The 25862-nt window shown below is 51.9% G+C and overlaps 1 protein-coding gene across 1 annotated transcript; it reads right to left on the reverse strand.

Annotated features, from left to right (window-relative positions):
* Positions 1-7810: 7810 nt before the first annotated feature.
* On the reverse strand, positions 7811-10940 carry LOC101950179 (dispanin subfamily A member 2b). Its single transcript, XM_005310773.5, has 2 exons — positions 10278-10940; positions 7811-8619 (listed from the first exon to the last, which is right to left on the reverse strand). The coding sequence occupies exons 1-2, from the start codon at positions 10515-10517 to the stop codon at positions 8446-8448; spliced, it is 414 nt and encodes a 137-aa protein (XP_005310830.1). The 5' UTR covers positions 10518-10940; the 3' UTR covers positions 7811-8445.
* Positions 10941-25862: the final 14922 nt, after the last annotated feature.

A 25862-nucleotide genomic window follows, 5' to 3' on the forward strand; every position in this document is an offset into this window, starting at 1 on the left:
CGATAGTGACTTTATTTCCTTTGAAAGCAAGCTGGGGGAAGGGGGAGGGTGGGTTCCTTACAGAGAATGAGTCAATAAAGGGGGCAGGTTTTCATGAAGGAGAAACAAACAGAAATTTCACACTGTAGCCTGGTCAGTCATGAAACTGGTTTTCAAAGCTTCTCTGATGCACAGCGCTTCCTGGTGTGCTCTTCTAATTGCCCTGGTGTCTGGCTGCGCGTAATCAGCAGCCAGGCGATTTGCCTCAACCTCCCGCCCCCGCCATAAAGGTCTCCCCCTTACTTTCACAGAGATTGTGGAGCACACAGCAAGCAGAAACAACAATGGGGATATTGGTTTGGCTGAGGTCTGAGCGAGTCAGTAACGATCACCAGCGACCTTTTAGAAGGCCAAATGCACATTCTACCACCATTCTGCACTTGCTCAGCCTGTAGTTGAACAGCTCCTGACTCCTGTCCAGGCTGCCTGTGTATGGCTTCATGAGCCATGGCATTAAGGGGTAGGCTGGGTCCCCAAGAATAACTATTGGCATTTCAACATCCCCAATGGTTATTTTCTGGTCCAGGAAGTAAGTCCCTTGCTGCAGCCGTTTAAACAGAGTAGTGTTCCTGAAGACGCGAGCGTCATGAACCCTTCCCGGCCAGCCCATGTTGATGTTGGTGCAACGTCCCTTGTGATCCACAAGTGCTTGCAGCATCATTGAAAAGTACCCCTTGCGGTTTATGTACTCGGTGGCTTGGTGCTCCGGTGTCAAGATAGGGATATGGGTTCCATCTATCGCCCCACCACAGTTAGGGAATCCCATTGCAGCAAAGCCATCCACTATGACCTGCACATTTCCCAGAGTCACTACCTTTCGTAGCAACAGCTCAGTGATTGCTTTGGCTACTTGCATCACAGCAGCCCCCACCGTAGATTTGCCCACTCCAAATTGATTCCCGACCCACCGGTAGCTGTCTGGCGTTGCAAGCTTCCACAGGGCTATCGCCACTCACTTCTCAACTGTGCGAGCTGCTCTCATCTTGGTATTCTGGCACTTCAGGGCAGGGGAAAGCAAGTCACAAAGTTCCAAGAAAGTGCCCTTATGCATGCGGAAGTTTTGCAGCCACTGGGAATCGTCCCACACCTGCAACACTATGCGGTCCCACCAGTCTGTGCTTGTTTCCCAGGCCCAGAATCGGTGTTCCATGGCTATAACCTGCCCCATTAGCAGCATGATCTCCAAAGCACCTGGTCCCATGGTTTGATAGAATTCCATGTCCATATCCTCATCACTCGCGCCGCCACACTGCCGTAGCCTACTCCTCGCTGCCTGGTTTTGCAGGTTCTGGTTCAGCATAAACTGCATGATAACACATGAGGTGTTTACAATGTTCATGACTGCTGTCTTGAGCTGAGCAGGCTCCATGTTTGCCGTGCTATGGCGTCTGCACTGTTCACCCAGGAAAAAGGCGCAAAACGGTTGTCTGCCATTGCTTCCCTGGAGAGGGGGGAGGATATACTCAGAACCACCTGCAACAATGTTTTTGGCCCCATCAGACATTGGGATCTCAACCCAGAATTCCAATGGGTGGAGGAGACTGCGGGAACTATGGGATAGCTATGGGATAGCTACCCACAGTGCAATGCTCCAGAAATCGACGCTAACCCCAGTACATGGATGCACACCACCAAATTAACGTGCTTAGTGTGGCCGCATACATTTGACTTTATACAATCTGTTTCCAAAATTCGAATTATATAAATTCGGATTAATCCCGTAGTGTAGACATACCCAAGATGTAAAATCTGTGTCTGTGTCCCTTGGTCCTTTGTGGTGCTTCCTTCTGGGTGTTGTCTGAATGCTGCCACATTTATTTTCAAAGAGCGTGTTTTCAAAAGCTTCTAATTCCCAAGGCCGTCAATATGTCTTCTCTTCTTTGATGAGCCTACTTGATGATTTTATTGTTCTTGGGTCTGGCTTCCATCCCCTCTCCAACTGTTGCAGTTGTCTAGAGGTGCTTGTCTTCCACGCCTTGCTCATTCACATCTCATTCATTCAACAGGGCAATTGATTAAAAGAGGGGAGATCTTAATTCTACTCCTAGGGAAAAGACATTTTTCTTCTACCTTAACTATCCTTAGGGGCTATAACATTATACCAAGGCTCAATACAAAGTTTCTATATACGGATTTGATACAAAGTTCCCATATCAAAGGACTTGACACAAAGTTGCATGAAAACAGAGGTCACACATGGATAGACCCAATACAAAGTTATATGAAAGTAGGGTGACCAGACAGCAAGTGTGAAAAACTGGGACAGGGGATGGGGGGTAATAGGAGCCCATATAAAAAAAAAAAGTCCCTGTAAAATCAGGACATCTGGTCACCCTATATGAAAGTTATGCGAAGATGCTTAATGCAGAGATTTATCTACAGAGTGGGGAATAACAGCTGGAACAGATGGTTCAATGGGCTGATCCAATCTCAGAATTTCAGTGTTCTGTAACAAACTGGGGAAGTTACTAACTCTTCTTTAATGCACCTGTATCCAAGGGGCTCTGGGAGCCTTACTAACAAATGAATAGAAACCATGATTTATCCTAGATCAGACAAGATGCCAAAACAGGTCTAGAAGAGCCGGAGCACAGTGCTACTCCCCTCACAGCTGCCACCCTGCCTGTCCTACAACAGGAATCTTTTCCTGGTTGGGTTCAAGGGATCAAGACTCTCTAAACTTTAATCCCATGAGGAAAACAATTTCTTTCTTTAAAGCTGATTGTTTTCTCAACACCTGCACCCCCTCCAGTCTCAAGTAGCCAGCAGCTGTTCTGCATGCGCACAAAGGGACAGATCCTGGCCTTGCCTGTATGCCAGCACAAGGGAGCAGGGGAGGTGTAATGCACCCCTTGGCGTTCACTGCTGTTTTGTGAGCGCTGAGGGAATCTAGACTCTGCAGCTCCACTCTGTTCCCCACTCCTCTCACGCAGGTGGATGGAAGAGAAGGCGGGAAGTGGGCGAAGTCTGGCTCCGCCCCCACACTGTGCACAGTGGAGTAGCTAGGCCTGCACGTGCTGTGCCAGGTAAAGACTCAGCACCGCTTACTCCCTCCTCGGAGCAGCAGGGAGTCTGGGAGGGAGATTGTGAATCCCCAAGGGCCATGCTGCTCCAGGAGCAGAGCAATGATGTGCCCCTTACTGCGGGCTAGACCGCAAACTGAATGTAGCTCAAAGGCGAAGGAGGGGTTAACCAGCTGTTCAGTTTCTGTTCTCACTGAGCAGGTATTGGGGTTCCTGAAAATAAGGCCGCCAGGATTGTAGGCCCCACTTGAGGTGCCTGGCAACGCCAAGTGGAGTCAGTGGGAGCTGCAGATGCTCAGTATTTCTGAGCTCCCCAAACCAGCCACTCTGGGAAATGCAGGTGGACTAGCGCAGGGGTTCTCAAACTGGGGGTCAGGACCCCTCTGGGGGTCACGAGGTTATTACATGGGGGGGTTGCGAGCTGTCAGCCTCCACCCCAAACCCTGCTTTGTATCCAGCATTTATAATGGGGTTAAATATATAAACAAGTGTTTTTAATTTATAAGGGGGGGTCGTGCTCAGAGGCTTGCTATGTGAAGGGGGTCCCCAGTACAAAAGTCTGAGAACTACTGGACTAGCGTGAGCCTCAGCCGCTCCCTTAACAGCGAGCTGCTCTGAGCCTTTGTCTCTCGCTCACACAGCGATATCTTCCTCCCCCACAGGAATGCGGGGGCCCAGCCGGCCAACTCCTCTCACAGTTCCCTCAGCTTTGAAGCCAAGCAGTCAACTGTTCCCATCTGTACAAGGTATCAGTTACCTCCTCCCCCTGCTAGCAGACTGGCTTTGGCTTTCAGCTGGTCCAGAACCTGAGCACTAGCTCAAAACACTCCCTGAACTTTGGGCAAGTTTGGATCTGGGTCCAAACTTCATAGCTGGTTCCTAGATCTCTAATGTCTGGACTGAAGCCTGAGATCCCAAAGTTTGGTTGGGCTCCCCACTGCAGCGCTGGCCCCTATTTCTCTCTGCAGGGCTGAATCAAAAACCTGGCTCCTAATCCTCTCTGGTAGCATTTTATCCCCACTTGGCACAGGTGGACATGACTGCCCCAGGGGCAGGGCAATGGAGCATTAGACCTGGGGACTATCCTATTAAAAATAGAAGAGATCCCTGCCTCATTCACCCAGCCACAGCCGCCGAACTGCTCTGGGAGAGGCAACCCACCCAGCAGCTGTAAACAAGACAAAGGTAATTGAATCCAATACCAGCCCTTCTGGGAAACCCCAGTGGCCAGAGCTGCCAGTAAGTGCAGGCTTGGAATTCGCATGAATAAAGCAATCAGATGAAGCAGGATGTGTGATGCCCTGATAGGACACGCCATGGTGAGAGGGTTGGCAAGTTTGTTTGGACATATACCTGGAAGTTTCATCACATGACATAATCTTTAGTTAAAAATTAATTTCTGGGGACTAGGACAATGCTGGAGGGTTGGCAGGCAACCGTACTTGGTGAGGGTTAGGCAAGAAGCTGTTCCAGTAACTCCAAGGCACATCAGTGCTAGGCCAAAATGTCTATGAGTAATATGAACTCTTAAGGAAAACCCTGCTGTTCAGGGAAGTATTTTGAAAATGGACTCATTGAATTTGGGATTAAGGCCTGTGTGAGGAAAATGACTTCACAATAGTTATGATTAAGGACAAAATATTTTAATCAGCTTTTTTAAAAGAGATCTGCTCCATTTTTAGGGCCTGCCCTTTTTGGTTTTTATTGTATTTAATTTTCCCCAGGAATGTATTGGTGTTTATACCACAACAAAAAACGGTGAAAATCGGTGCAAAAAACTATTAATAATTTTTCAGGGTAAATATCGGAGGTTATTTTGGTGGATGGAAGGAGGGGAGTATTCAGTAGATTAATGCTTTGATGAATGGAATGAATTGTGGTTTGCTGCAGAACTAAAACGGAACTCAAAACCCAGTGTGACCTCTGAGTTTAAGAAAACAATAGATCTCTAATCCCCAAATAAAGCTTTTCATTTGAATAAACAGTTTACTGTTGTAGATTTAGAACTATTTAGCTTATAAATATTTACATTTAATAATTGGGCCGCACCATTTGCAGCTCATACACTCAACTTCTCCTTTTCTCATGTTTTGGTTTTTAACGTTTGAATACTTCCTTGTGTTCTGAAACATCTTTTGATAGTGATTTTCATTTTCTTCCTCTTTTAGTGTGTCAGCTCTTTAACCCGTTATCTGCTAACAGCATGAAATGGTGGGCCCAGGTTCATCAGCACATTCAAATGCACACGTATAACCCGTGTGCATAATAGGGAGATATCTCTTTAAGAGGCCAGCAGCCAATGATGCACGCCAGGGTGTGGTTGTTCCAGTTGCAGTAGAGGAATAAACATGGCTCTAGAGAAGCACTTGGGAAGGGAAGGGCCTGAGGCAAGATTGTTCAGCTCTGGATTTAAACTTTCCTAGAATGACCTGGGGTTACTCTCACCTGCAGGGGTGTGGGCAATGCATCACGCCCATCTCTTATAGGACTTGTCACAGGGAAGAAGACAGAAGGAGAGCCTTAATTACACACACACAAACAAAGGGCTGGCTGCAAAAAGCTTGAATGTCAGATACTGGTTCTGTAAGACTGCCTGTAGTTAAGCAGGGTTATCTGGTAACAGGGCAGAAGCCGGATGGGCTACGCTGCTTCCATAGGAAAGCAAAGAGACAACTAGCAAAACTTAAAACAAAAACAAAAAAACACACACACACACACCACCAGCCTTAGTCAGCTGCCCAATCTGGCAAGAGCAGGGTTTCAGCAGTGGGCTGAACTAGTGACCCAAGTAATGTGCAGGAGGAGGTGCGCTAGGGGATGATCCTGCTCCCATTTCAGTCCATGGGAGCTGCATCAGACCCCTTCACCTAACACAAGAACTAGGGGTCACCCCTCACGCAATGGAATGAATAGGCAGCAGGTTTAAAACAAACATAAGGAAGTATTTTTTCACACAACACACTGTCAACTTGTGGAACTCATTGCCAGGGGATGTTGTGAAGACCAAAAGTATAACTGGGTTCAAAAAAGAACTAGATGAGTTCATGGAGGATAGTTCCATCAAGGGCTATTAGTCAATATGGTCAGGGATGCAACCCCATGCTCTGGGTGTCACTAAACTTCGGAATGCCAGATGCTGGACTGGACGACAGGGGATCACTCCATAATTGCCCTGTTCTGTTCATTCCCTCTGAAGCATCTGGCACTGGCCCCCATCATATGGCCCACTAGTCTGACCCAGGACGGCCATTCTTCTGCGTGGGACATCATACTGGAGCTAGCGCAAAGGTGGGCAAACTACAGCCAGTGGGCCACACGCAGCCTGCGGGATCGTCCTGCCTGGCCCCTGAGCTCCCAGCTGGGGAGGCTGTCCCCCAGTCCCTCCCCTGCTGTCCCCCCTCCCCTGCAGCCTCAGCACACTGTGCCGCCAGCACTTTGGCCCGCCGCTCCTATCGGGCAGCGCGGGCGGCATGGCTGGCTCCGGCCAGGCGGCGGGACTGCGAGCTCCTGCTGCTCTGAGCAGCATGGTAAGGGGATGGGAAGTGGGGGGGTTAGATAAGGGGCAGGGGTTCCTGCGGGCAGTCAGGGGACAGGGAGCAGGGGATGGTTGGATAGGCATGGGAATCCCAGGGGGGCTGTCATGGGGCGGAGGTGTGGATAGGGGTCTGGCCAGTCAGGGGACAGGGAACAGGGGGGCTAGGGTCCCGGGGGGCAGTTGGGGGTGGGGTACCGGGGGGAGTCAGGGGACAAGGAGCGGGAGAGGTTGGATGGGTCGGAAGCTCTGAGGTGGGCATGAAGTGAGAGGGGGCAAATAGGGGGCGGGGGCCAGGCTGTTTGGGGAGGCACAGCCTTCCCTACCCAGCCCTCCATACAGTTTCGCAACACCAATATGGCCTTCGGGCCAAAAAGTTTGCCCACCCCTGGGCTAGCACCTCGCTGGTGCAGCAGAGCCTGGGATCAGCCTGCTAGTCAGTGAATGAGGCTAATGTGGATATTGCCTGTCACTAATAGGCTGGATGTTCTGGCTTCCTTCAGTGAGGGTCATTTTTCCTTGCTGTAGCTAGGTGAGTTCTCTCCTGACGTCCCTGGGTCCCTTCTCCCACCTCTCCCCCAGCAGCCTGCCCTGGCCGTGAGGCCACAGCCTTTCTAGGGTCCCTGATTGCCCTCCGAGAACCAGTCTCCTTCCCCCGTTTCCTCTCCCTCCCAGCCTAGTGTACAGCAATGGCTGGGGGCCGTGCTCTTGCCAACTCCTGCTGCAGGCCTACAGAGGATATGGCTTTCTGCTGCTGGGCCCCCCTGTTCTCTGGGGTGAGCCCTCCCCATCACTACCCTCCCTCCCAGTACGCTTCAGTGGCAACACGCGCTCGCTCGGTCTCCTAGGCATAGCCCCACTCCCGCGGTGTGCGCCTCTCATCGGTATGTAGCAGGCTCTGGAGTGCTGGATTCGCCAATGGCTGCTGGCTCGAGTGTCTCCATTGTGCCTGCCCTGTTCATTGCACCTCTGCTGGGACTGGCGGGGCAGCCCCCATCTGGCTGCAGAAGGGCCCCGTGTGGCCTTCCAGCCCCTCTTGGTGAGCACCCTGTGTCTAACTCACGCCTGGCTCCCCCAGGCAGGCTGAGCCTACTGGTCCGACTAGCAGAGCCCTGGTGGAAATGCTGGGGGAAGCCAGAGGCTCCACCCTCCTCCCCAACCCGCCATTCGGAGCCATACAGGCATTTGAGAATTTTGGCCGCAAAAAACAAGCCAGTTTACAAGAGAGAAAGGAAAGTTTATTAGAGCCGTTCCCCCCGGCTCGCGGTTCTACTTCAAATCGCTCTACGAGTGCCTGTCTCTGCAGAGATGCCGAGGGGCACGTCACCCGCAGGAGAGCTGTCACCTTTCCCCTGGAGCCCACCTGGTCGCCTTGTGCCAGAAGGGCTGGCTCACATCACTCCACTGCGCAGTGCCCTGCCGGGCAGCCAGTGAGCAGCCCAGCGGCTGGGCTGTGGATGGAGAGTGGGTCAGTCACCCTCAGAGAAAGGGTGGTGGCGGGTAAAGCAGGATGGTATGGGGAAGAGTCCCATGGAGGCGGCACAGCAGTGCCCTGGCCTGAATCCCTGTGCCTCAGCGTGTTGGTGGAAAGGAGGACAGGGGAGAAAGCGTCTCTGAGGATGATAGTGCTGCTAGTGTAAGAACAGCTGGAGTGCCGCCCTGAAGCCAGGAGGAGAGCACTGCTCCTTCCTCAGCTCACCAAACAGCAGAAGGCGGCCAGGCACCGGTAGTGAGGGAGCAAGCAGAGCTGGAGAGAGAGGTCGGAAGTGTAGGAAGTGTGGCAGGGGCAGTCCTGCCTGGGGGGCACTGTAAGAGCCAGGACACCCCCCTCCCCAGCCAGCTGCGGTGGGTCTAGACTCCAGGTTGCATTGCGTGTGTGACAGCGATGACGCCTGTTGCCACTAGGACGATGATGAGGATGAGCAAGAGGAGGGACAGGACCAGGGCCATGATGTTTAGGCACTTGGCGGTGGAGCCGTAGCTGCTTGCGCCGCTGTGATCGCCGACGACTTTACGATCCCTGGCCTGGAGGGAGGGAGGGAAGCAAATACAGTGCGTGATCCTCGTGCTTCGGGGCAGGGTGTGTGACTCTCTGGGCTCGCAGTCCCAGGGCCCCCAAATTCCCCAATCTCAGCCCCCCCCTCCCCGTGGAGCATGGACAGGGGTGTATGAATTTTGGGGCATGGGCCTGTGAGACTGTTGGGGGGTGGGGGACACGTGGGAGAATCTCAAGGCCCTGGGGCAGTGGCTCTCAAACGTTTGTACTGGTGACCCCTTTCACATAGCAAGCCTCTGAGTGCGACCCCCGCTTATAAATTAAAAACACTTTTTTATATATTTAACACCATTATAAATGCTGGAGGCAAAGTGGGGTTTGGGGTGGAGGCTGACAGCTTGCAATCCCTCATGTAATAATCTTGCGACCCCCTGAGGGGTCCCGACCCCCAGTTTGAGAACCCCTGCCCTGGGGCGATGGGCAGATGTGCTGTCAGGGGCCATCAGAGCTTGGCTGTGGGTGAACAGCTGAGCTCCCAGGGGGATGGGCATGTCTGAATGCGGGGACCCTGGGGGCTGGGTTTAGGAACAAGCTGTGTGTTTCTTATCAACCGCCTGCAGGAAACAGGTGTTGCTCATGGGCAGAGAGAAACAACCAGGAAACTCCCCAGAAGGCCAGGGCTGGGACGGGGAAGCAAATTCCTGTAGCATTGCTCTGCACAGAGGGGCTGAGTGCGAGCGGCAAGAGGTGGGAGACCTGTCGGATCCCCATGTTAGAGCCTTACAAAGCTGCACAGGGGCTTCTCTCTGACCCCCGCATCTGTAACGGAAGAGGTGCAGGCCTATCAGCCCCGAGGTCCCTGTGCGTTTAGACTCAGCCCCAGTCTCTCTCTCAGCAGTGGGGTTTCCTACGTCTGGGGCTCAGCCCCCTTGATTCCGGTTCTCTTCCCTTTTAGGGCAGCTCTGTGAGCGATAGCACCCCTTGCCCCAGCTACAGGGCTGTAGGATGTCTGCTCTCCCCCCCATTAGCACCATTAGTGCTCAGCCCCCAGCAACGGGGTCCCCACACTCAGGGCCTCCTTTGCAGTTCCAGTTATCTCTCATACTTGGCCAGCAGCTGCTTATTATCCCCTTCCTCTGGCCCCAGAGCCGGGCTCTGGCAGGAAGAGGCCCAGCGTGGGAGCGCCGCACGCTCTATCTAGGCTGGGGAAGGGGGTGGGGCGGGGCGGGGGGTTGTAAAGGTTACGGAGCTGGAAAGTTGCTACTAAACCTTGTCCGCTCCCAGGGCCTGAGGGTGACTTAACGGGGCAGCCCAGAATCCTGGCAGCACTGGCGGGTGGGGGGACCCCTCAGCCCAGCCTGTGGAGCCTCAGCCACTCATGCCCAGCTGCTCCCGGGTCACCCCCTTTGGGGAGAGTAGGCGGCAGGGTGGGGAATCGGGAGAGGCCTGTTCCGGGGTCAGAGGGAGCCACAGCAGCCGCGTCTAGGTCAGCCTGAGGTCAAGGGCTAAGCCCGTCAAGGGAAGAGCCTCACCTCAGCCCCAGCGTGGTGCGCACGCATTCACCACAGCACATGGCTGCAGGCGATTGCCCCGCCACAGGCTCCCCCGCGAGGCTGAGACCCACAGGCCCCAGACTCGCCCCCGGGGCCACACGGCACGCGCAGGGCGGGGCACGGGCACCTCTCACCTTGACCGAGAAAACCAGCGCCATGAAGCCGAGGCAGCAGAAGTTCACGTAGAGGGTGCTGAAGATGGACCAGATGATGTGGTCGCGGGGCGGGGGCTGGTACATGCTGATAACAGTGGAGCTGACGGTGGCCCCTGGGGAGACCATCCCGATCTCATGCTCTTCCTTCAGGTGCTCATAGTTGTGGTGTGGGAAGGGCTGGTTGCTGCGGGCCGGGAAGGCGTACGGGGGGTTCTCCATCTTCCCGCCGGGTGAACCTACAGCTGCTGGCTGAGCCTGGGCAAAGAGGGAGCTGCTGTGATCTCCCAGGCAGAGCTCAGGACTGGGGCAGCCTGGAGCTCACAGCAAGGAGGGAGGAGGTGGAGCTGCAAGAGAGGGTTGGCCCTTGGTTTCCTGCTCTGTGTGCGGCTCTCTTTGTATTGCCCCACCTCCCCACTCCTAAGTTTCATTTCCCGGCCATTTGAGAGCAAGCTGGAGAACAGAAAGGTTTCCTCTGCCAGCTGGGGTCCCAGGACCCTGCAATCACAAAAGGCCTATGAGTGGGGTGACTCGAATCCCGATATTAGGGGCTTTGTCTTGTATAGGACGTTATTACCCTGGTATTATTCTGATTTTTTCACACTTGCTCTCTGGTCACCTCAGCCCTCTTCCCTGGGATTTCCTTTCCCAGCTGCTCAGCCAACCCCCTGGAGTGCCCACCCTGACTAAGTGGGCGACAGCTGAGAGCGCAGCTCTTGCTGCACGGTTTACCATCACTTTTATCCCCCCTGTTTGCTATCTCTGGGTGGGATGGGGGCCACAGAAAGACAGGCCCAGAGGGTTGAGGGCACTGCACCCCAATAGCTGGGGTACGCATGCAATGTCCCGCTCAAGGTGTTTTACCCAGGCTCCTGCTCCTAGCACATGGAGCACTAGAAATACAGGCTGGAATTTTTGAGAGCCCAAGGGACCTAGGCACCCAGCTCCCCACCAAGCCGTCCATCTCACACTCCACGACACATGTATGGAACAGATTAGCGCAGATGTGATCCAGCCATGAACAGCAGGAAGTCAATAGACCAGTGCATAACAATAGTTTGACCCTATATACTGTAGGTCTCCCTTTGCACCATATGGGAGGAGCTGCTACGAAGCATGGATCTCAAAGTTCTTTACAAAGAGGGCTCCGTTATCATTGCCTTCCTTTTACAGATGGGGAAACTGAGGCACGGGCCAGTGAAGTGACTTGCCGAGGCTCACCGACTGAGTCTGTAGCAGGGCTCGGAATAGAACGCAGGGTTTCTGATTTCCAGCCCAAGCTACTAAATCAAACTTGCCTCTAATTGCAGGCAGGAGTGCAACTATAACACTGACACATAGTGCACAAAGAGCAGTGATGGCAAATGCCACTGGGCTAATGTGAATCCTCGTAGCGGGCAGACTTGGAGGAGCATTGCCACCATCTTGGTCTTCCGTGGCTTGTCCCTGTTTCCCTGGATCTGCCCCCTTCCCAGGGCCTGTGCTGAGTTTCCATCCCATGACATATATGTCTGTCAGGATTGGAAGTGGCGGGGTCCTATCACAAGATAGCAGAGCCATGGTGCGAGGCACTCTCACTGCATTACACTTATTGGTCCTGTGCAAAATAGAGCAAAGGTGGCATCTCACTTAAATCTGGGGGGGGAGGGGAGGGAAGGGGAGATGGTCTGTCCAGGTGACTCCTGTGGCCAGGTGGGTTGGGGAGCAGCACTCTGGCGGAAGGAGAAGGCCTCTCTAGGAGCCCAGCCAGGGCTGTGAGACTCAGCCAGGGAAGCTGCTTCTCCTTCAGCTCACTGGAGGCCGAACATCAGTGATGCGTGAGGAGGCCTGGGGAAAGTCTGGAGCTGTCTGTTTGCTGGGGGATTAGCCGGTTTGCACAATTTCCCTGCTGGGTGGGGGTTAGGGGTAGCTCTGCTGATGGGAGCTGCCCGCACAAGCCCTGCTGTTTGCTCAGGCCCTAGGCCAGCGCTGGCTTCGCTAGTATACAGTGGCACTGTAGTTCTCCCTGAGTTCAGGCCCACCAGGGCCGGCAATGGCGGGCGCGCTAGAGTAGACAGGCCATGGGGCGGTTCTCACCAACCCCAGCAGGGTTAGAGAATGGGATGGTAAAGGTGCCTGTGCCCTGTCTACGCTACTGCTCCCACCATGATTACCCTGGGGGGTGAACTAAAGCTAAAGTTAGCTGGTGGAGCTACCCCGCCAGGGGACCCTGCACCTACACTCCCAGCCCACCTGTCCCAGGGCCACAGGCTCAGTTAGGAGCTCTGAGGGGCTCCCCATCTCCTAGAGCCCGCCCGCCCTACAGCGGAGGTGACCTGGGACTGGGTCAATGTTTGCCCAGTGATCTAGCGCAGGTGCGGGGCAGTGACAGCGACAGCGACCGATCCTCGCTGTCCTGCCGTCCGCAGCCCCCCTTCTCTGTCGTGAGACGTGGTGGATACAAAGCAGTGGTAGCGGTTTCCCCCTCCTGCATGACTGGTCAAAAGGCAGAGGAAGTGGTGCAGAGCTATGTGGTTTCCCATGAAGATGTGATTCTGTACCTTTCACTCCCCTTGTCCCAACTGCTCCGCTGGCCCTGGGGCTGGGGAGGCCTCTCTGCTTCAGGACTCTCTCCTCTGTGCCTCTCCCCAAACAACCTCTCACTGGGCAGGAGCACAGAGCTTCCCTGCAACCGTCAAAGGGGCCGGGATGCAACCAGCTGGAGCTGGAGCTGAACAGGGCCCAGCCAGGTGCTGGAAACAGGCCAGCGAGCATGTTCGCGCTGGGGGAGGGGCGGTGCAGTGTTTGGCTTCATCAGGCCCCTGAAACTGTGTTTCCGAGAAATCACGTGGCCCGTTAGCTCTCGCTTTCCCGACTTGGACGGCAGGACCCTCCTTTCCACCGGTTAGGTTTCTGGTGTCAAGGAAAGAGCAAATGATAGAGCTAATGCGGGGGTGGGTTGGAGGGGAAGAACCTGGAGACATGCAGTGGCTATAGACCCAGCCGTACACTGGGCTTCTTCCTAGATACTGCTGCCTCAGCTGCGTCAACCTCTGTTCCTTCCCTGGGACAGCCCCCGCATCCTCCTTCTCACTTTCCAGAAAGCCCCTGTACACCCTCTCCCTGGCACAGACCACTGGCCCCTCCTCTCACACCCGCTCCTGGCACAGAGAGAGAGAGAGAGAGAGAGAGTGTGTGTGTGTGTGTGTGTGTGTGTGTGTGTGTGTGTGTGTGTGTTCACGAGAGAGAGGATGTAGAAGCAAGGCTGGATCTGGGCTTTTAACAGTCCAGCATTTTGCATCGATGGGTTTTGGTTTAGCCCATTATAAAACTGGGGGCTCCTTCTTGCTAAATTCAGAGCCAGCTTTCAGAACCCACCCCAGCCATATGATGTGTGGAGCTGCAGCATTGTCAGCCCCAGGCATCCAAAAATCAGACCCCAAAAGAATCAGGATCAAATGTCAGTTTATTTTAAAAAATGTTTGGGGCTCTTCTTTTGCCTACTGGTTTCTGAGCCATCAGGGTTCCCTTGGGTCACATTTTCAAGGTTTTCCTCCACAACCAAGAGGGCTAGGAGCTTACCTTTGGGGAACACGTGCACGCACACACTTTTTCCATGAAATGTTTTCACACACACACACACACACACTTTTCCATGAAATGTTTTCACTCACACACCCCCACACACACCCCCACGCACGTCCATGAAATGTTTTTACACACACACACAAACACACACATTTTTCCATGAAATGTTTTGACTCCTGTAGCTGGCGTCTGCAGATAAATACCAAATATCACAAGACTCACAATAAAAATCACAGAATTTTGCAACTCTGAATTTGAGATTTTGGTTGGAGAAGTCTCTAGCTCTTGGTTTAGGAATGACAAACTGCGTGTGTGTGTGTGTGTATACACATGTGCGTTACTGTCCCCCTCTCCCATGCCACTTCTGCTTTCTCTGGACAATAACCAAAACACAGCCAACTCAGTGGAAAGAGTTCCAGTGACTCTGATAGGCTTTGGATCAAGGTATCTGTGTGTGTCCCTGGTGGCTAGCACCGCCAGCCACCAGTGCTCCAGGCAGCGCGGTGAGGGGGCAGGGAGCAAGGGGGTTGGATAGAGGATAGGTGAGTTTGGGGGGGTGGATAGGGGTCGGGGTGGTCAGAGAGCAGGGAACAGGGGGTTGAATGGGGGCAGGAGTCCCGGGGGGGGGCAGTCAGGAAGGAGAGGAGGGGTTGGATGGTGTGGCTGGGGGCAGTCAGGGGTGTGGGGTTTGGGGGTGGTCAGGGAACAGGGGGGGTTGGATGGGGCAGCAGTCCCAGGGGGGCCATCAGGGGGCAAGTAGCAGGGGGGGTTGGATAGGGGGCGGGGGCCAGGCCACGCCTGGCTGTTTGGGGAGGCACAGCCTCCCCTAACCGACCCTCCATACAATTTCAGAAACCTGATGTGGCCCTCAGGCCAAAAAGTTTGCCCGCCCCTGTGTTAAAGCTAAACTGACAAACGTCACTCTGATCCCAGCAGAGGAGTGTCCACACTTGGAGTTATACAGTATAACCAGAGTGGTTTAACTGGTCACTTTCCCCCATAGACAGGCCCTTAGCCCAGCCTTGCAAAAAAACATTCTGCAGCCTAACCACAGCAGTGGCACAGGTGTAAAATCTCTGTGTCCCAATCACACTTATCTCAAAGAGGTGTGAATGCTGTCTTCCTCCCGGCAGTGAGCTGAGCCTTAGAGGTTTTAAAGCCCTGCGGGAGGAGGTGTGTGCATACAAAGCGAGAGGGGGGAGTATTAGAACACTCCATCCCTGGGAATCGGTGACCTGTTTTAAGTCCTGGGCCACAACCTGTTCTCAGGTATGTCGCCATAAAGCAGCAATAGCCCCACCAGCTTCATTCCAGTCTGAGATGATTTTCAAAAGCTGGATCACGGCCCCGCAGCTACAGAGGAAAAGCTGGGGAGTGCAGGAGGGGGAAGCTTTTCAGCATAAAGACAGACCTGGAATAAGGGCAACACAGACAGCCCAGGTGGTTTCAGGTGATTTTCTGACCTTATGGTACATATTGCCCCATCCTTTTTTAAGTAATTTTATCTAGTGCCTCATTTTGCAGCTCCTCTGTTGAGTAAAAGTGTTGCGGGGGTTTAAGAACCACTGTCTCTATCCTGCATGTATCCCCCCCTTTCCTGTACGCTCTATTCGATTATCTCCCCCTCTGTCTATTTCAATGTGCCAGAGTAAATTGTCACAAGCGAGAAAGAAGGGGAAAACCCACATTTCATCAGCAACTGGACTCAACCAGGAAGCAGGCGATAGAAAGTTTGTGCTTGCTTCAGGGTTAGAACTAGGATGTGGTCCAGCTGACTTCAGCTGCTGAGAATGGGGCGATTAGTATGTTATGAAAGCATGCTAGGAGTGGGAGGAGTCAGGAGTGCTATGGGAAATAGCATTAAGTGGGAGTTAACTGAGTGCATTGGAAAAGGTGGATTTAGCTCCACTTTGATCTAAGTTGGGGTTAATGGCGTTTTCTTTGAGAATCAAAGGAGTATATTGCATTTAAAACCTCTGATAGGTTGTATCCAGTCATAGTCCTTCCATTCAGACTACCCAGGGCTCCAGCCACTTATCAGAGGTTAATAGACACTCTTAATCTAAAGCAGGGGTCGGCAACCTTTCAGCCGTGATGTGCCAAGTCTTCATTTATTCACTCTAATTTAAGGTTTCGCGTGCCAGTAATACATGTTAACGTTTTTAGAAGGTCTCTTTCTATAAGTCTATAATATATAACTTAACTATTGTTGTATGTAAAGTAAATAAGGTTTTTAAAATGTTTAAGAAGCTTCATTTAAAATTAAATTAAAATGCAGAGCCCCCCGGACCGGTGGCCAGGACCCGGGCAGTGTGAGTGCCACTGAAAATCAGCTCGCGTGCCGCCTTCGGCACCCGTGCCATAGGTTGCCTACCCCTGATCTGAAGGCATGTGAGGGCTCAGTGTGCTTGGATGTTGCGGTTATCTACAGTGCCACCTGCAGGGAGCATCTAGAAGAGGCTCAAGAAACAGGATTAACAGCAAACCCAGGAGAATATGTCTGGGCCTAAAAAGAGAAGTCAGATTGCTGAGCTCAGGACTGGGGGAAGGCTTGTGAAAACTCAGCTAGAAAAGGTGCAGGCTATTCTAGAGAGTCCAGTCCAGCTCCTTTTGGGGGAACAGGTGTCACCGAAGGTTTCTCAATCTGCTCACTTCTTCCAAGTGCACTGGAAAAAGGAATGCGAACCAGCTTTGAAGAAAACCATCTGTGAACGTCCAGGACTTCAAAGCCCAGACTTGGCATATGAATGAGTAGTCTCCAGAGTTAGCCTGGCAGCACTCTGAATGCGAGACAAAGCAGTACAGACCCCAGTAGCGTGTGTGCATCTGTGAGCAAGAACCTGCCCCCGTCTCCTGACATGCACTTCCTGGCACAGACCCCTTGGGTTTGCCTGTGATGATGACCCTTCCCACAGCTTTCTTGAATCATTTGTCTCCTGCTCCTTCCTTCCCCACCCCACTCTCTAGCTTAACTAACTCCCTTTGGTCCTTTCTGGTCCACTGCCCAGCTCAGCTCTCTCCCTTTTTCCTCCCACATCTCGTCTCATATCTGCTTTCTGTCTCAGTCCTGTTGTCTGTGTTTCTGCATGAATGGTCTGTCTTGCTCCTGCTTCCTGTTCCTATGCTGTGTTCTCTTCCTCCAAGTTCTCATTCTCCTCTCCCTCCGTCACTCCTTTCTTCTTGCTTCTACAGTATTCCTCGTTCCCACATTTTATATTAAGGTTCCCAGGGCGGGTGCAAGGATGTTTCGCGCCCTAGGCGAAACTTCCACCTTGCGCCCCCCCCGAGCCCTGTGGCAACTCTCCGCCCCCCCGCCCTAAGGCGCCCCCCCATGGCAGCTCCCCCCCTCCACCCTGAGGTGCCCCTCCCCGCGGCAGCTCCCCCTGGCCCGGGGAGCCATGCGGCAGCTCCCCGCCCCAGCTCACTTCTGCTCCACCTCCTCCCCAAGCACGCCGTCGCCGCTCCACTTCTCCCGCCAATCAGCTGTTTGGCGCCGCAAGCCTGGGAGAAAGAGAAGCAGAGCGGGGCGGCGTGCTCAAGGGAGGAGGCGGAGCAGAGGTGAGCTGGGGCGAGGAGTTCCCCTGCGTGCCGCCCCCCCTTACTTGCTGCAGGCGGCCCTCCCCATGCCCCCCTGCCCCAGCTCCCTCCACCTAAATGACAACGACGAGCGGGGTGGCCGAAGATCCGGCCGCTGCGGTCACCGCCGAAGGACCCAAAATGCCGCCCCCCAAATGCAAGCGCCGGCGGTCGCCTAATGGGTTGCACTGGCCCTGAAGGTTCCATGTATAAAGATGTAGTGTACAGGAATAGGGACTATCCCTTTAAATAGCTTGTGAACTCTCTAGTGGTGCTCACTGTGTTGTATGTTTTAGAAGCTGCCAGAGCAGCAGTAAGTATATAGCTAGGCTTGTGTGTTGTGTATATTTAGTAAACACAGTTATCTGGGACCCAACTTTGTCAGTTCGATTTTGTCCTTTGTTGTTGCAGAAGGGTTGATAAATGACCAGTAGATGTTTATAAGCATGTAACAAACATGAGTAGCTTGTGTGGTATAGATGTTTATAAGTACATTGGTAGAAGGTACTGTAGATAGTTATAAGCAACCAGTGGTACTCTTTTAACAGACTATAACAATGGCTTAGCCATTTATTAAAACAGCTCTTAATCATTAATCCTTTGATCATGACTCGATCACATTTATAACATTCAAACAGATAAGATCCAGACCAATGTTATATGTAGTTGGTGGTTTAATAGGGCCAATTTCATAAAGCTAAAAACAATTATGAGCCAGATCAGGTGGGAGGAAGAAGTAGTTGGAAAAATGTAAATGATAATTGGGATGTAACAAAAGGAAGAAATGGGAAGTTGATAGCAATGAACATAAATCACAAGTTAGGAATTGTAGAAAATTGATAAGGGAAGCAAAGGGACACAAGGAGAAATCTATGACTAGCAGAGTTAAAGACAATAAAATGGAGTTTTTTAAATATATTAGAAACAAAAAGAATATTGACAATTATATTGGTCCATTACTAAATGGAAATGGTAAAATTATCAATAATAATGCAGAAAAGGCAGAGGTGTTCAATAAATATTTCTGTTATGTATGGGGGGGAATGATATAGTCTCAACTTATGGTGGTGATAACATTCTTTCCATTCCACTAATATCTCTGGATGATGCTAAACAGAAGCTACTCAATTTAGATATTTTTAAATCAGCAGGTCCAGATAACTTGCATTCAAGAGTTTAAAAGAGCCGGCTGAGAAGCTTGCTGGACCATTAATGTTGATTTTCAATAAATCTTGGACCACTGAGGAAGTTGCAGAAGACTGGAAGAAAGCTAATTCTTAAAAAGGGCAAACAGAATGACCCAGGTAATTAGAGACGTGTCAGCCTAACATTGATTCTGGTCAAGATAATAGAACAGCTGATATGGGTCTTGATTAATGAAGAAATAAAGGAAGGTAATGTAATTAATGCAAATCAACATTGGTTTATGGAAAATAGATCCTCTCAAACTAACTTGATTTTTTTTTAGATGAGGTTACAAGTTTGGTTGATAAAGGTAATAATGTTAATGTAATATACTTGGACTTCTCTAAGGCTTTTGATATGGTACCTCACAACATTTAGATTAAAAAGACTAGAACGATACAAAATTAACATGGCACACATTAAATGGATTAAAAACTGGCTAACTGATGGATCTCAAAATGTAATTGTAAACTAGGAATCTTCATTGAGTGGGTGTGTTTTCAGGGGGGTCCCACAGGGTTTGGTACTTGCCCCTACGCTACTTAACATTTTTATCAATGACCTGGAAGAAAACATAAGATCATTATTTACAGATGACACAAAAATTGGGGGAGTGGTAAATAGTGAAGAGGACAGGTCACTGATTCACTGATTTGGATCACTTGGTAAACAGGACACAAACAAACAATATGCATTTTAATATGGCTAAATGTAAATGTATACATCTGGGAACAAAGAATGTCGGCCATACTTACAGGATGGGAGACTGTATCCTGGGAAGCAATGACTCTGAAAAAGATTTGGCGGTGGTGGTGGAAATCTTGGAATGCATAAATAGGGGAATCTCGAGTAGCAGTAGAGAGGTTATTTTACCTTTGTATTTGGCACTGGTGCAACTGCTGCTAGAATACCGTGTCCACAATTCAAGCAGGATGTTGATAAATTGGAGAGGCTTCAGATTGGAAAACATGCCTAATAGTGACAGACTCAAGGAGCTCTAACTATTTAGCTTAACAAGGGAAAGGTTAAGGGGTGATTTGATTGTAGTCTATAAGTACCTACAAGGGGAACAAATACTCAATAATGAGCTCTTCAGTCTAGCAGAGAAAGGTGTGACACAAGCCAATGGCTGGAAGTGGAAGTTAGACACATATTCAGACTGGAAATAAGATGTACATTTTTAACAGTGAGGATAATTAACCATCGGAACAATTTACCAAAGGTCGTGGTGGATTCTGCCTCTCTGGCGATTTTTAAAATCATGATTGGATGTTTTTCTAAAAGCTCTGCTCTAGGAACTGGTCTGGGGACATTCTGTGGCCTGTTTTCTAAGGAACGACAGACTAGTTGATCAGAATGATCCCTTCAGGCCTTGGAATCTCTGAATAAACGGAACCTTCATACAAACAGTGACCCCAATCTCTCAGGGCTCTCTCCACCGCCCCTTATCTCATACACGCTCTCCTCTCTCCTCCACCAAACAGTCTCTGGTGCTTTTCCTCCCGCCCACAAAATCACACCCACACTGCTCTGTCTCACACCCCGACGGCTCTGTCACATGCTCCACAGCCTTCCCTTCACAAACACAGGGAGGTCCCCCAGAATCCTCTCCCACATGCAGGCTGCCCCCATCTGTAATCCACATGGGACACGCGTCCGTCCCGCCCCCCCCCCACAAAAACCCATTCTCACACACTCTCACCCTCCCTTCCCCAACACAGGCAACAACCCACTTTCTTTCTGTGTTCACCCTCTGGACTGTTTGTTCCTGGTAAACAAACAGCAAATTCTGCTCTGTACAGTTCAGTAAGACACAACCCCAACCCCCACCGCCTAGACTCTTGAACTGGTGAAATGAAAAACCAGGACCTGGAAGAAATTTCTGGGAAACAGAGCCATCCTATGTGGAAGTGGGCCTGCCCTGGTAAAAGCAGGCTATAGGATTACTTGATTCCAACCAACTCCCTTGATTTACACAGGGCTAACTTGGATCCTGGGGCCGAGATCAAGTGGACTCTACCTGTCTCTGTGTTCTCCTCCCCCAACCCTGAAATTCATCCCTCCCCAAAGGGCAGAAGCACTAGAATGATGGACTGTCTTGATGCTGTTGCTGCCTGAATGGAGCTGTGCCTTCTTGCAAGAATCTGGCACACCACATGTGGCCTCCTCAAGCTGCTGTTACCTGTTAATTGCCCTCAGCAGGGCCCTGCGCAAACAGACGCGACTCACCAGTGGTAGCGCCAATCACAGCCGCTGAGCGGGACTGTCTATTTACTCTACCCCCAGGCTCTTCCTTCCTGCCATCTACAGCTGCCCCAGAGGTGAAATTCCTCTGAGCTCTGTAAGTTGCGGTCCTGGCAGCTGGCTGGCTGCCATGCTCCAGCAGCCTTTGGCCTTCTTTGCTCAAAGAATTTGTCCCGTCCTGCCCTGTAAACTGATCTAGAAGAGTCAATACCACATGTGCCTCAATATCAAACGAGGTTAGAATGAAGCATATTGCAGTGCTGATCAGATGTCTCATAGGCATCGTTCCACTATACGCTGGGAAGGGTCAGATCTGCCTCGCCACTCTTTGGTATCATCAGCCTCTGATGGATGCATCATAATAATCCCTGGGTAAGGCAGATGGCTCATTAGTAGTTCCTGGAGCTCGAGTTGTGATCTGGGGCAAGTCTTGCCTTGATTTTTAAAGCCCTGCTACTCTGGACTAGTGATTCCGTGGCCCAGACGATGTGACACAGCGGTGTTCCTTCTAATTTTTCCCATCCATGTGCGGAATGAATTTTCCTATGTGCACCAATATGGAGCTGATGTGTGGCGGGGGTGGGGCCAAGGTGTTTGGAGTGTGGGAGGGGGCTCAGGACTGGGACAGAGGGTTGGGGGAGTGCGGGATCTGGCTGGGGCTGCAGGCTCTGGGGTGGGGCCAGGGATGAGGGGTTTGAGGTGAGGGAAGGGCTCAGGGCTGGGACAAAGGGTTGGAGGAGTACGGGCTCTGGCTGGGGGTGCAGGCACTGGGGTGGGACCAGGGATGAGGAGTTTGGGGTGCAGGCTGCCCTGGGGCTGCAGCAGCACCTGGGTGGGGGAGAGGCGCCTCTTCCCACCATTGCCCTGGAGCTGGGAGGGAGAGGCATCTATCCCTGTTGCAGCCCCGGAGCTGTGAGGGAGAGGCGTCTATCCCTGTCACAGCCCCGGAGCTGTGAGGGAGAGGCGTCTATCCCTGTCACAGCCCCGGAGCTGGAAGGGAGAGGCGTCTCTCCTCGCTCCGCCATAGCCCTGGGGCTGGGGGAGTTAGGTGCCCTGATGGCCTCCTGCGCAGTTGCGCATCTTAGAGGGAACTTAGGACACGAGCTGGGGCTCCCAGAATGCAGTTCCTAGCTATCCATGCCAAAGTTGGTACAGATTGTCACCTTCCCCTCACCCTAAGAGGGAAGTCTGATCAGAGAGGCCAAGGACTGAAGGGGCCTGAGGCCTGAACGCTCCTTTCATGCCTAGTGGAGGTCAAAGAAACTCAAGACCTACCTAGGGTGACTAGACAGCAAGTGTGAAAAATCGGGACGGGGTGGGGAGTGATAGGAGCCTATATAAGAAAAAGACCTAAAAATCTATAAAATCCCTATAAAATCGGGACATCTGGTCACCCTAGGCCTACCAGATTGTTCCCCCCGAGTGCAATAGCTCCTCAGTACGGGGCTCCGTAACCCCAGATTACAGGAGGGAATAAGCTCCGGTTAGAGGGGAGCTGGCTTGGGAGGGAACCGGAGGCTGCATGAGAGCAGGAGGCAGCAGAGGGATCACAGGGAGCCAGAGACTTGGGCAGAGACACTGTATTGCTGCCGGGGGCCCAGCAGCAGGACAATTCCAAGGAGACACTGTTACCATTACAGCCCTGCTCCGGCCTGTCCCTACAGCCTGGCTGGAAGGGGCGTTTTGATCCTGAGAGCGTTTGCACCGTTTATTGCTGGCAGCCCCAGCAAGGCAGTCAGGAGTTCCTCACAGTGGGTGAGGGTTTAGGGGAACCTGCCCAGGGCTCACACCCAGGTCTCAGAGCACCCGTAGCTCTGTGCTCGTGGAACTGCCACAGCCCTCTCAGCGCCCGGCTCGGCGCTGGCAGAGAGGGAGCTGAGAGGGACTGAGGGGAAACAAAGTCACACAGGGGTAAAGGGAATTGAACCCCATATCCTGAGTTTCAGCCCCGGGCTTTAACCACTAGCCCACCCTTCCTCTCCCACAACTGCTTCCCCCTCTGCCATCACCATTAGAGCTGCACCGTTGGGCTGGCAGCAGTGGGCAAGTTCCTGCCTGCCCTCAGTGCAGACACAGGCTGAGGCAGACGCGCCAAGGGGCGGGTAAGACAAAGCGACAGCTTGGGCCTGAGAACCATTCACGCCCCCCTCCAACCAGGCAGGGAGCCAGCAGATTCCTCCTCTGGCTCACCTCCCTCTTCCCATTGCTTTAGTCCATTCTTTCTTTCTTGCTCGGTCTCCTCCCCTCTTTCCCTTTCCCTCCTTCTCTCTCCCCTGCGCCTCCTACCTCTCTCTTGGGAAGCCTTGTTTCCATTCGGCCCTACGCTTCACTGCTACACTCAGGCCAGGAGCCCAAAGGGGCTCACTAGTTGCCCAAAGAGGCAACTAGACAGGACGTATGTTGGGTGAGTGTTAATGTTAATGAACGCTGGGCTATTTCACCCACAGCCCGGCCAGACTGTTCATGGAGAGATGCAGGCACTCCCAAGCCAGGGTCAGAACCTCTGTCTTCCCTGCTTCCCTCGGATACCGCACCCTGTCCTCCAGGGGGCTGAAGCACTTGGCCACTGGAATCAGATGGCTTTTTTCTGGCATTATTTGTTTGTATTGCAGCAGCTCTCGGAGGCCCCACTCAGCAGCAGGGCCCCATTGCTGGGCACTGCACAGACAGGAAGAGACAGGCCCTGTCCTGGAGATTTACCAGGCAAGGTGGGAGAAAGGGACTCAGAATGGAAGCGGACAATTGAGAACCGAAGCACGGAGAGATCAAGTGACTTGCCCAGGGTCACACAGGGAGTTTGTGGCAGAGCTGGGAACTGGGTCTCCTCAGTCCCAGCCGAGGCCAGGCTCCCACAAGAGACGCGAGATCCAAACCCACAGTTAGCTCACCAAACCACGGGCACCATCCGGCCAGGAACCAGAGCTCCACGTTCACCCCTAGCAGGTTCATAGTGCATAGTTTTAAAGTGCAGTTCCCAGACAGGAGCTGCTGGCAACAAACAGGCTACACAGGAGTAACTGGGAACAGGGTTTGGCCCAGCTATATTCCAATATGCATAAAAGTAGCAAAGGTTTAATTCCAACATAGATGGACAGGGAGGCTGTCGCACATTCCATCCCCAGTACCATCATCAAACTTCAGCTTCCAGCCTGTGCTCCGCCTTTGCTGGAGCGGGTAGTAACGGAAATTACAGAGACTTTTCCCATTTTTGCCAGGAAATCAGATTAGCCCCCACGGGCTGTGGAAGTCCTAGAACGAGCATCTGATGTGTTCAGTATTTTCCCCTTCAGATCACTCACGAGGAGTTTTAATGACTATTTAACTTCCCGGATTTGCGGCTGTGTATTTTCTGTGTATCTGTATCAATCAGGCTTACTTTTTAGCTAATTAGCTGGCTGACCTTTAGATCCAGAAGGGAATTTTAGAGAGAGAGCGTGAGAAAAGAAATACAAACCAGATCTCTGGTGCCTCTTAGTGTTCTAAATCATGAACATTTTTTGACCCTCTGTCCTATTTCTCTGGTCTGTGGATCTAACACAGTAGCCGGGCACCCCCCTGCCCACCTCCCAAAGAATTTATTTAATCGTAGGAGCAGCTGCTGCAGCCTGGCGTGTGAGAGCTTTAAAAGGCTTCTTTCGCTGCTGCGGTGGTGAAGAAAGAAATAGCTTGTGGCAGCAATGAAACAAGTTGTGGTCGTTCTCAGGCCTGACCCTTACAAAGCCCCGCATGCCAATCTGCTTTCTTATGCTATAGCGCCACCCTCTGCCCATTTAAGGTGATAGCACTTTGATGAGCTTGTTTCCCCCCACAGTCCCCTTCTTTCTCTTGTATATGTTATTGTTGTAGGGCCTGCTCCAAAGCCCATTGATGGCCACAGCGGTCTTTCGACGGGGCCACAGTCAGGCCCTGAAACAATCTGGGTCGTCTCCATGTAGGTGCCAGGTCTCTCCACTCACTGAGCTGTCGCCCATTTTCCTTTGCCTCTAAAACAACAGCTGAGCACCTTTGGAGTGGAGCTGAGGGAGCCGTACATGAGCTGCAAGCAGACGAGGCTCATTCCTGACCACCGGTCAGCTGGCCGGATGGGAGGCCTTCCTCTGTGCATTACTTCCAATGAAAAGGATGGGAGTTTGTGACCCAGGGATCCCTTGATACCAACTGGCAGAGGGCACAGTGCATGGGGGCAGGGGGTTGGTTACAGTATCCCCTAGGGCCAGGGATTTGCATATTATTTCACTCAAAGCTGGCATGTGAGGTCTCTACTGAAAGCCAGTAGCCCAGGAGGCATCACAATCATTGCAAAATGTATGTAAGGATAACAGTTAAAAGATTGTAGCGCTATACGGAAAACTGTGTTCTTAAGGTTTGTAAGTTAAGACAGGTCACCAGAAGGCGATACCCAGGTTCTGGCCAGGCAGAGAGTAGGTGTGTGTCTTACAATGTAGTCTGTTTGCCTATGGAGCCACCAGCCAATGACAAAGATCACAAAATCTCCAGGAAGGAGCCCACAGCAGGACAGTCTCCTGTTTGTGACTAAGAGCAAAGAAGTAGTCCGGTATATCAGGAGATTGCAAGGAATCACACAGTATCCTTCACCAAGAAGACTCGCTGCCAGCTGGCTTGTCTTATGAATGGAAGGTCACTGTCAGCAAGGTTGTGAAGTGCGGGGAGAAAGATGTAGGTGAGCTGAAAACAATAAGCTTAACTTTCCTTCTCCTAAACATTATGGCAATTAGCACAGGGTAATTTATCCATTAAACAGTTCAGATACAGGTTACCACAACCTTCAAAGAGACATATAGGATATTTCACTCAAGTGTCTTCCTAAATATTAGCAAAAAGAACAGGAGTACTTGTGGCACCTTAGAGACTAACAAATTTATTTGAGCATAAGCTTTCGTGGGATGCATGCAGTACAAAATACAGTAGGGAAATATATATACACAGAGAACATGAAAAAATGGGTGTTGCCATACCAACTCTAATGAGACTAAT

This window comes from Chrysemys picta, chromosome 4 (assembly GCF_011386835.1).
Source record: "Chrysemys picta bellii isolate R12L10 chromosome 4, ASM1138683v2, whole genome shotgun sequence".
Classification (NCBI taxonomy): domain Eukaryota; kingdom Metazoa; phylum Chordata; order Testudines; family Emydidae; genus Chrysemys; species Chrysemys picta.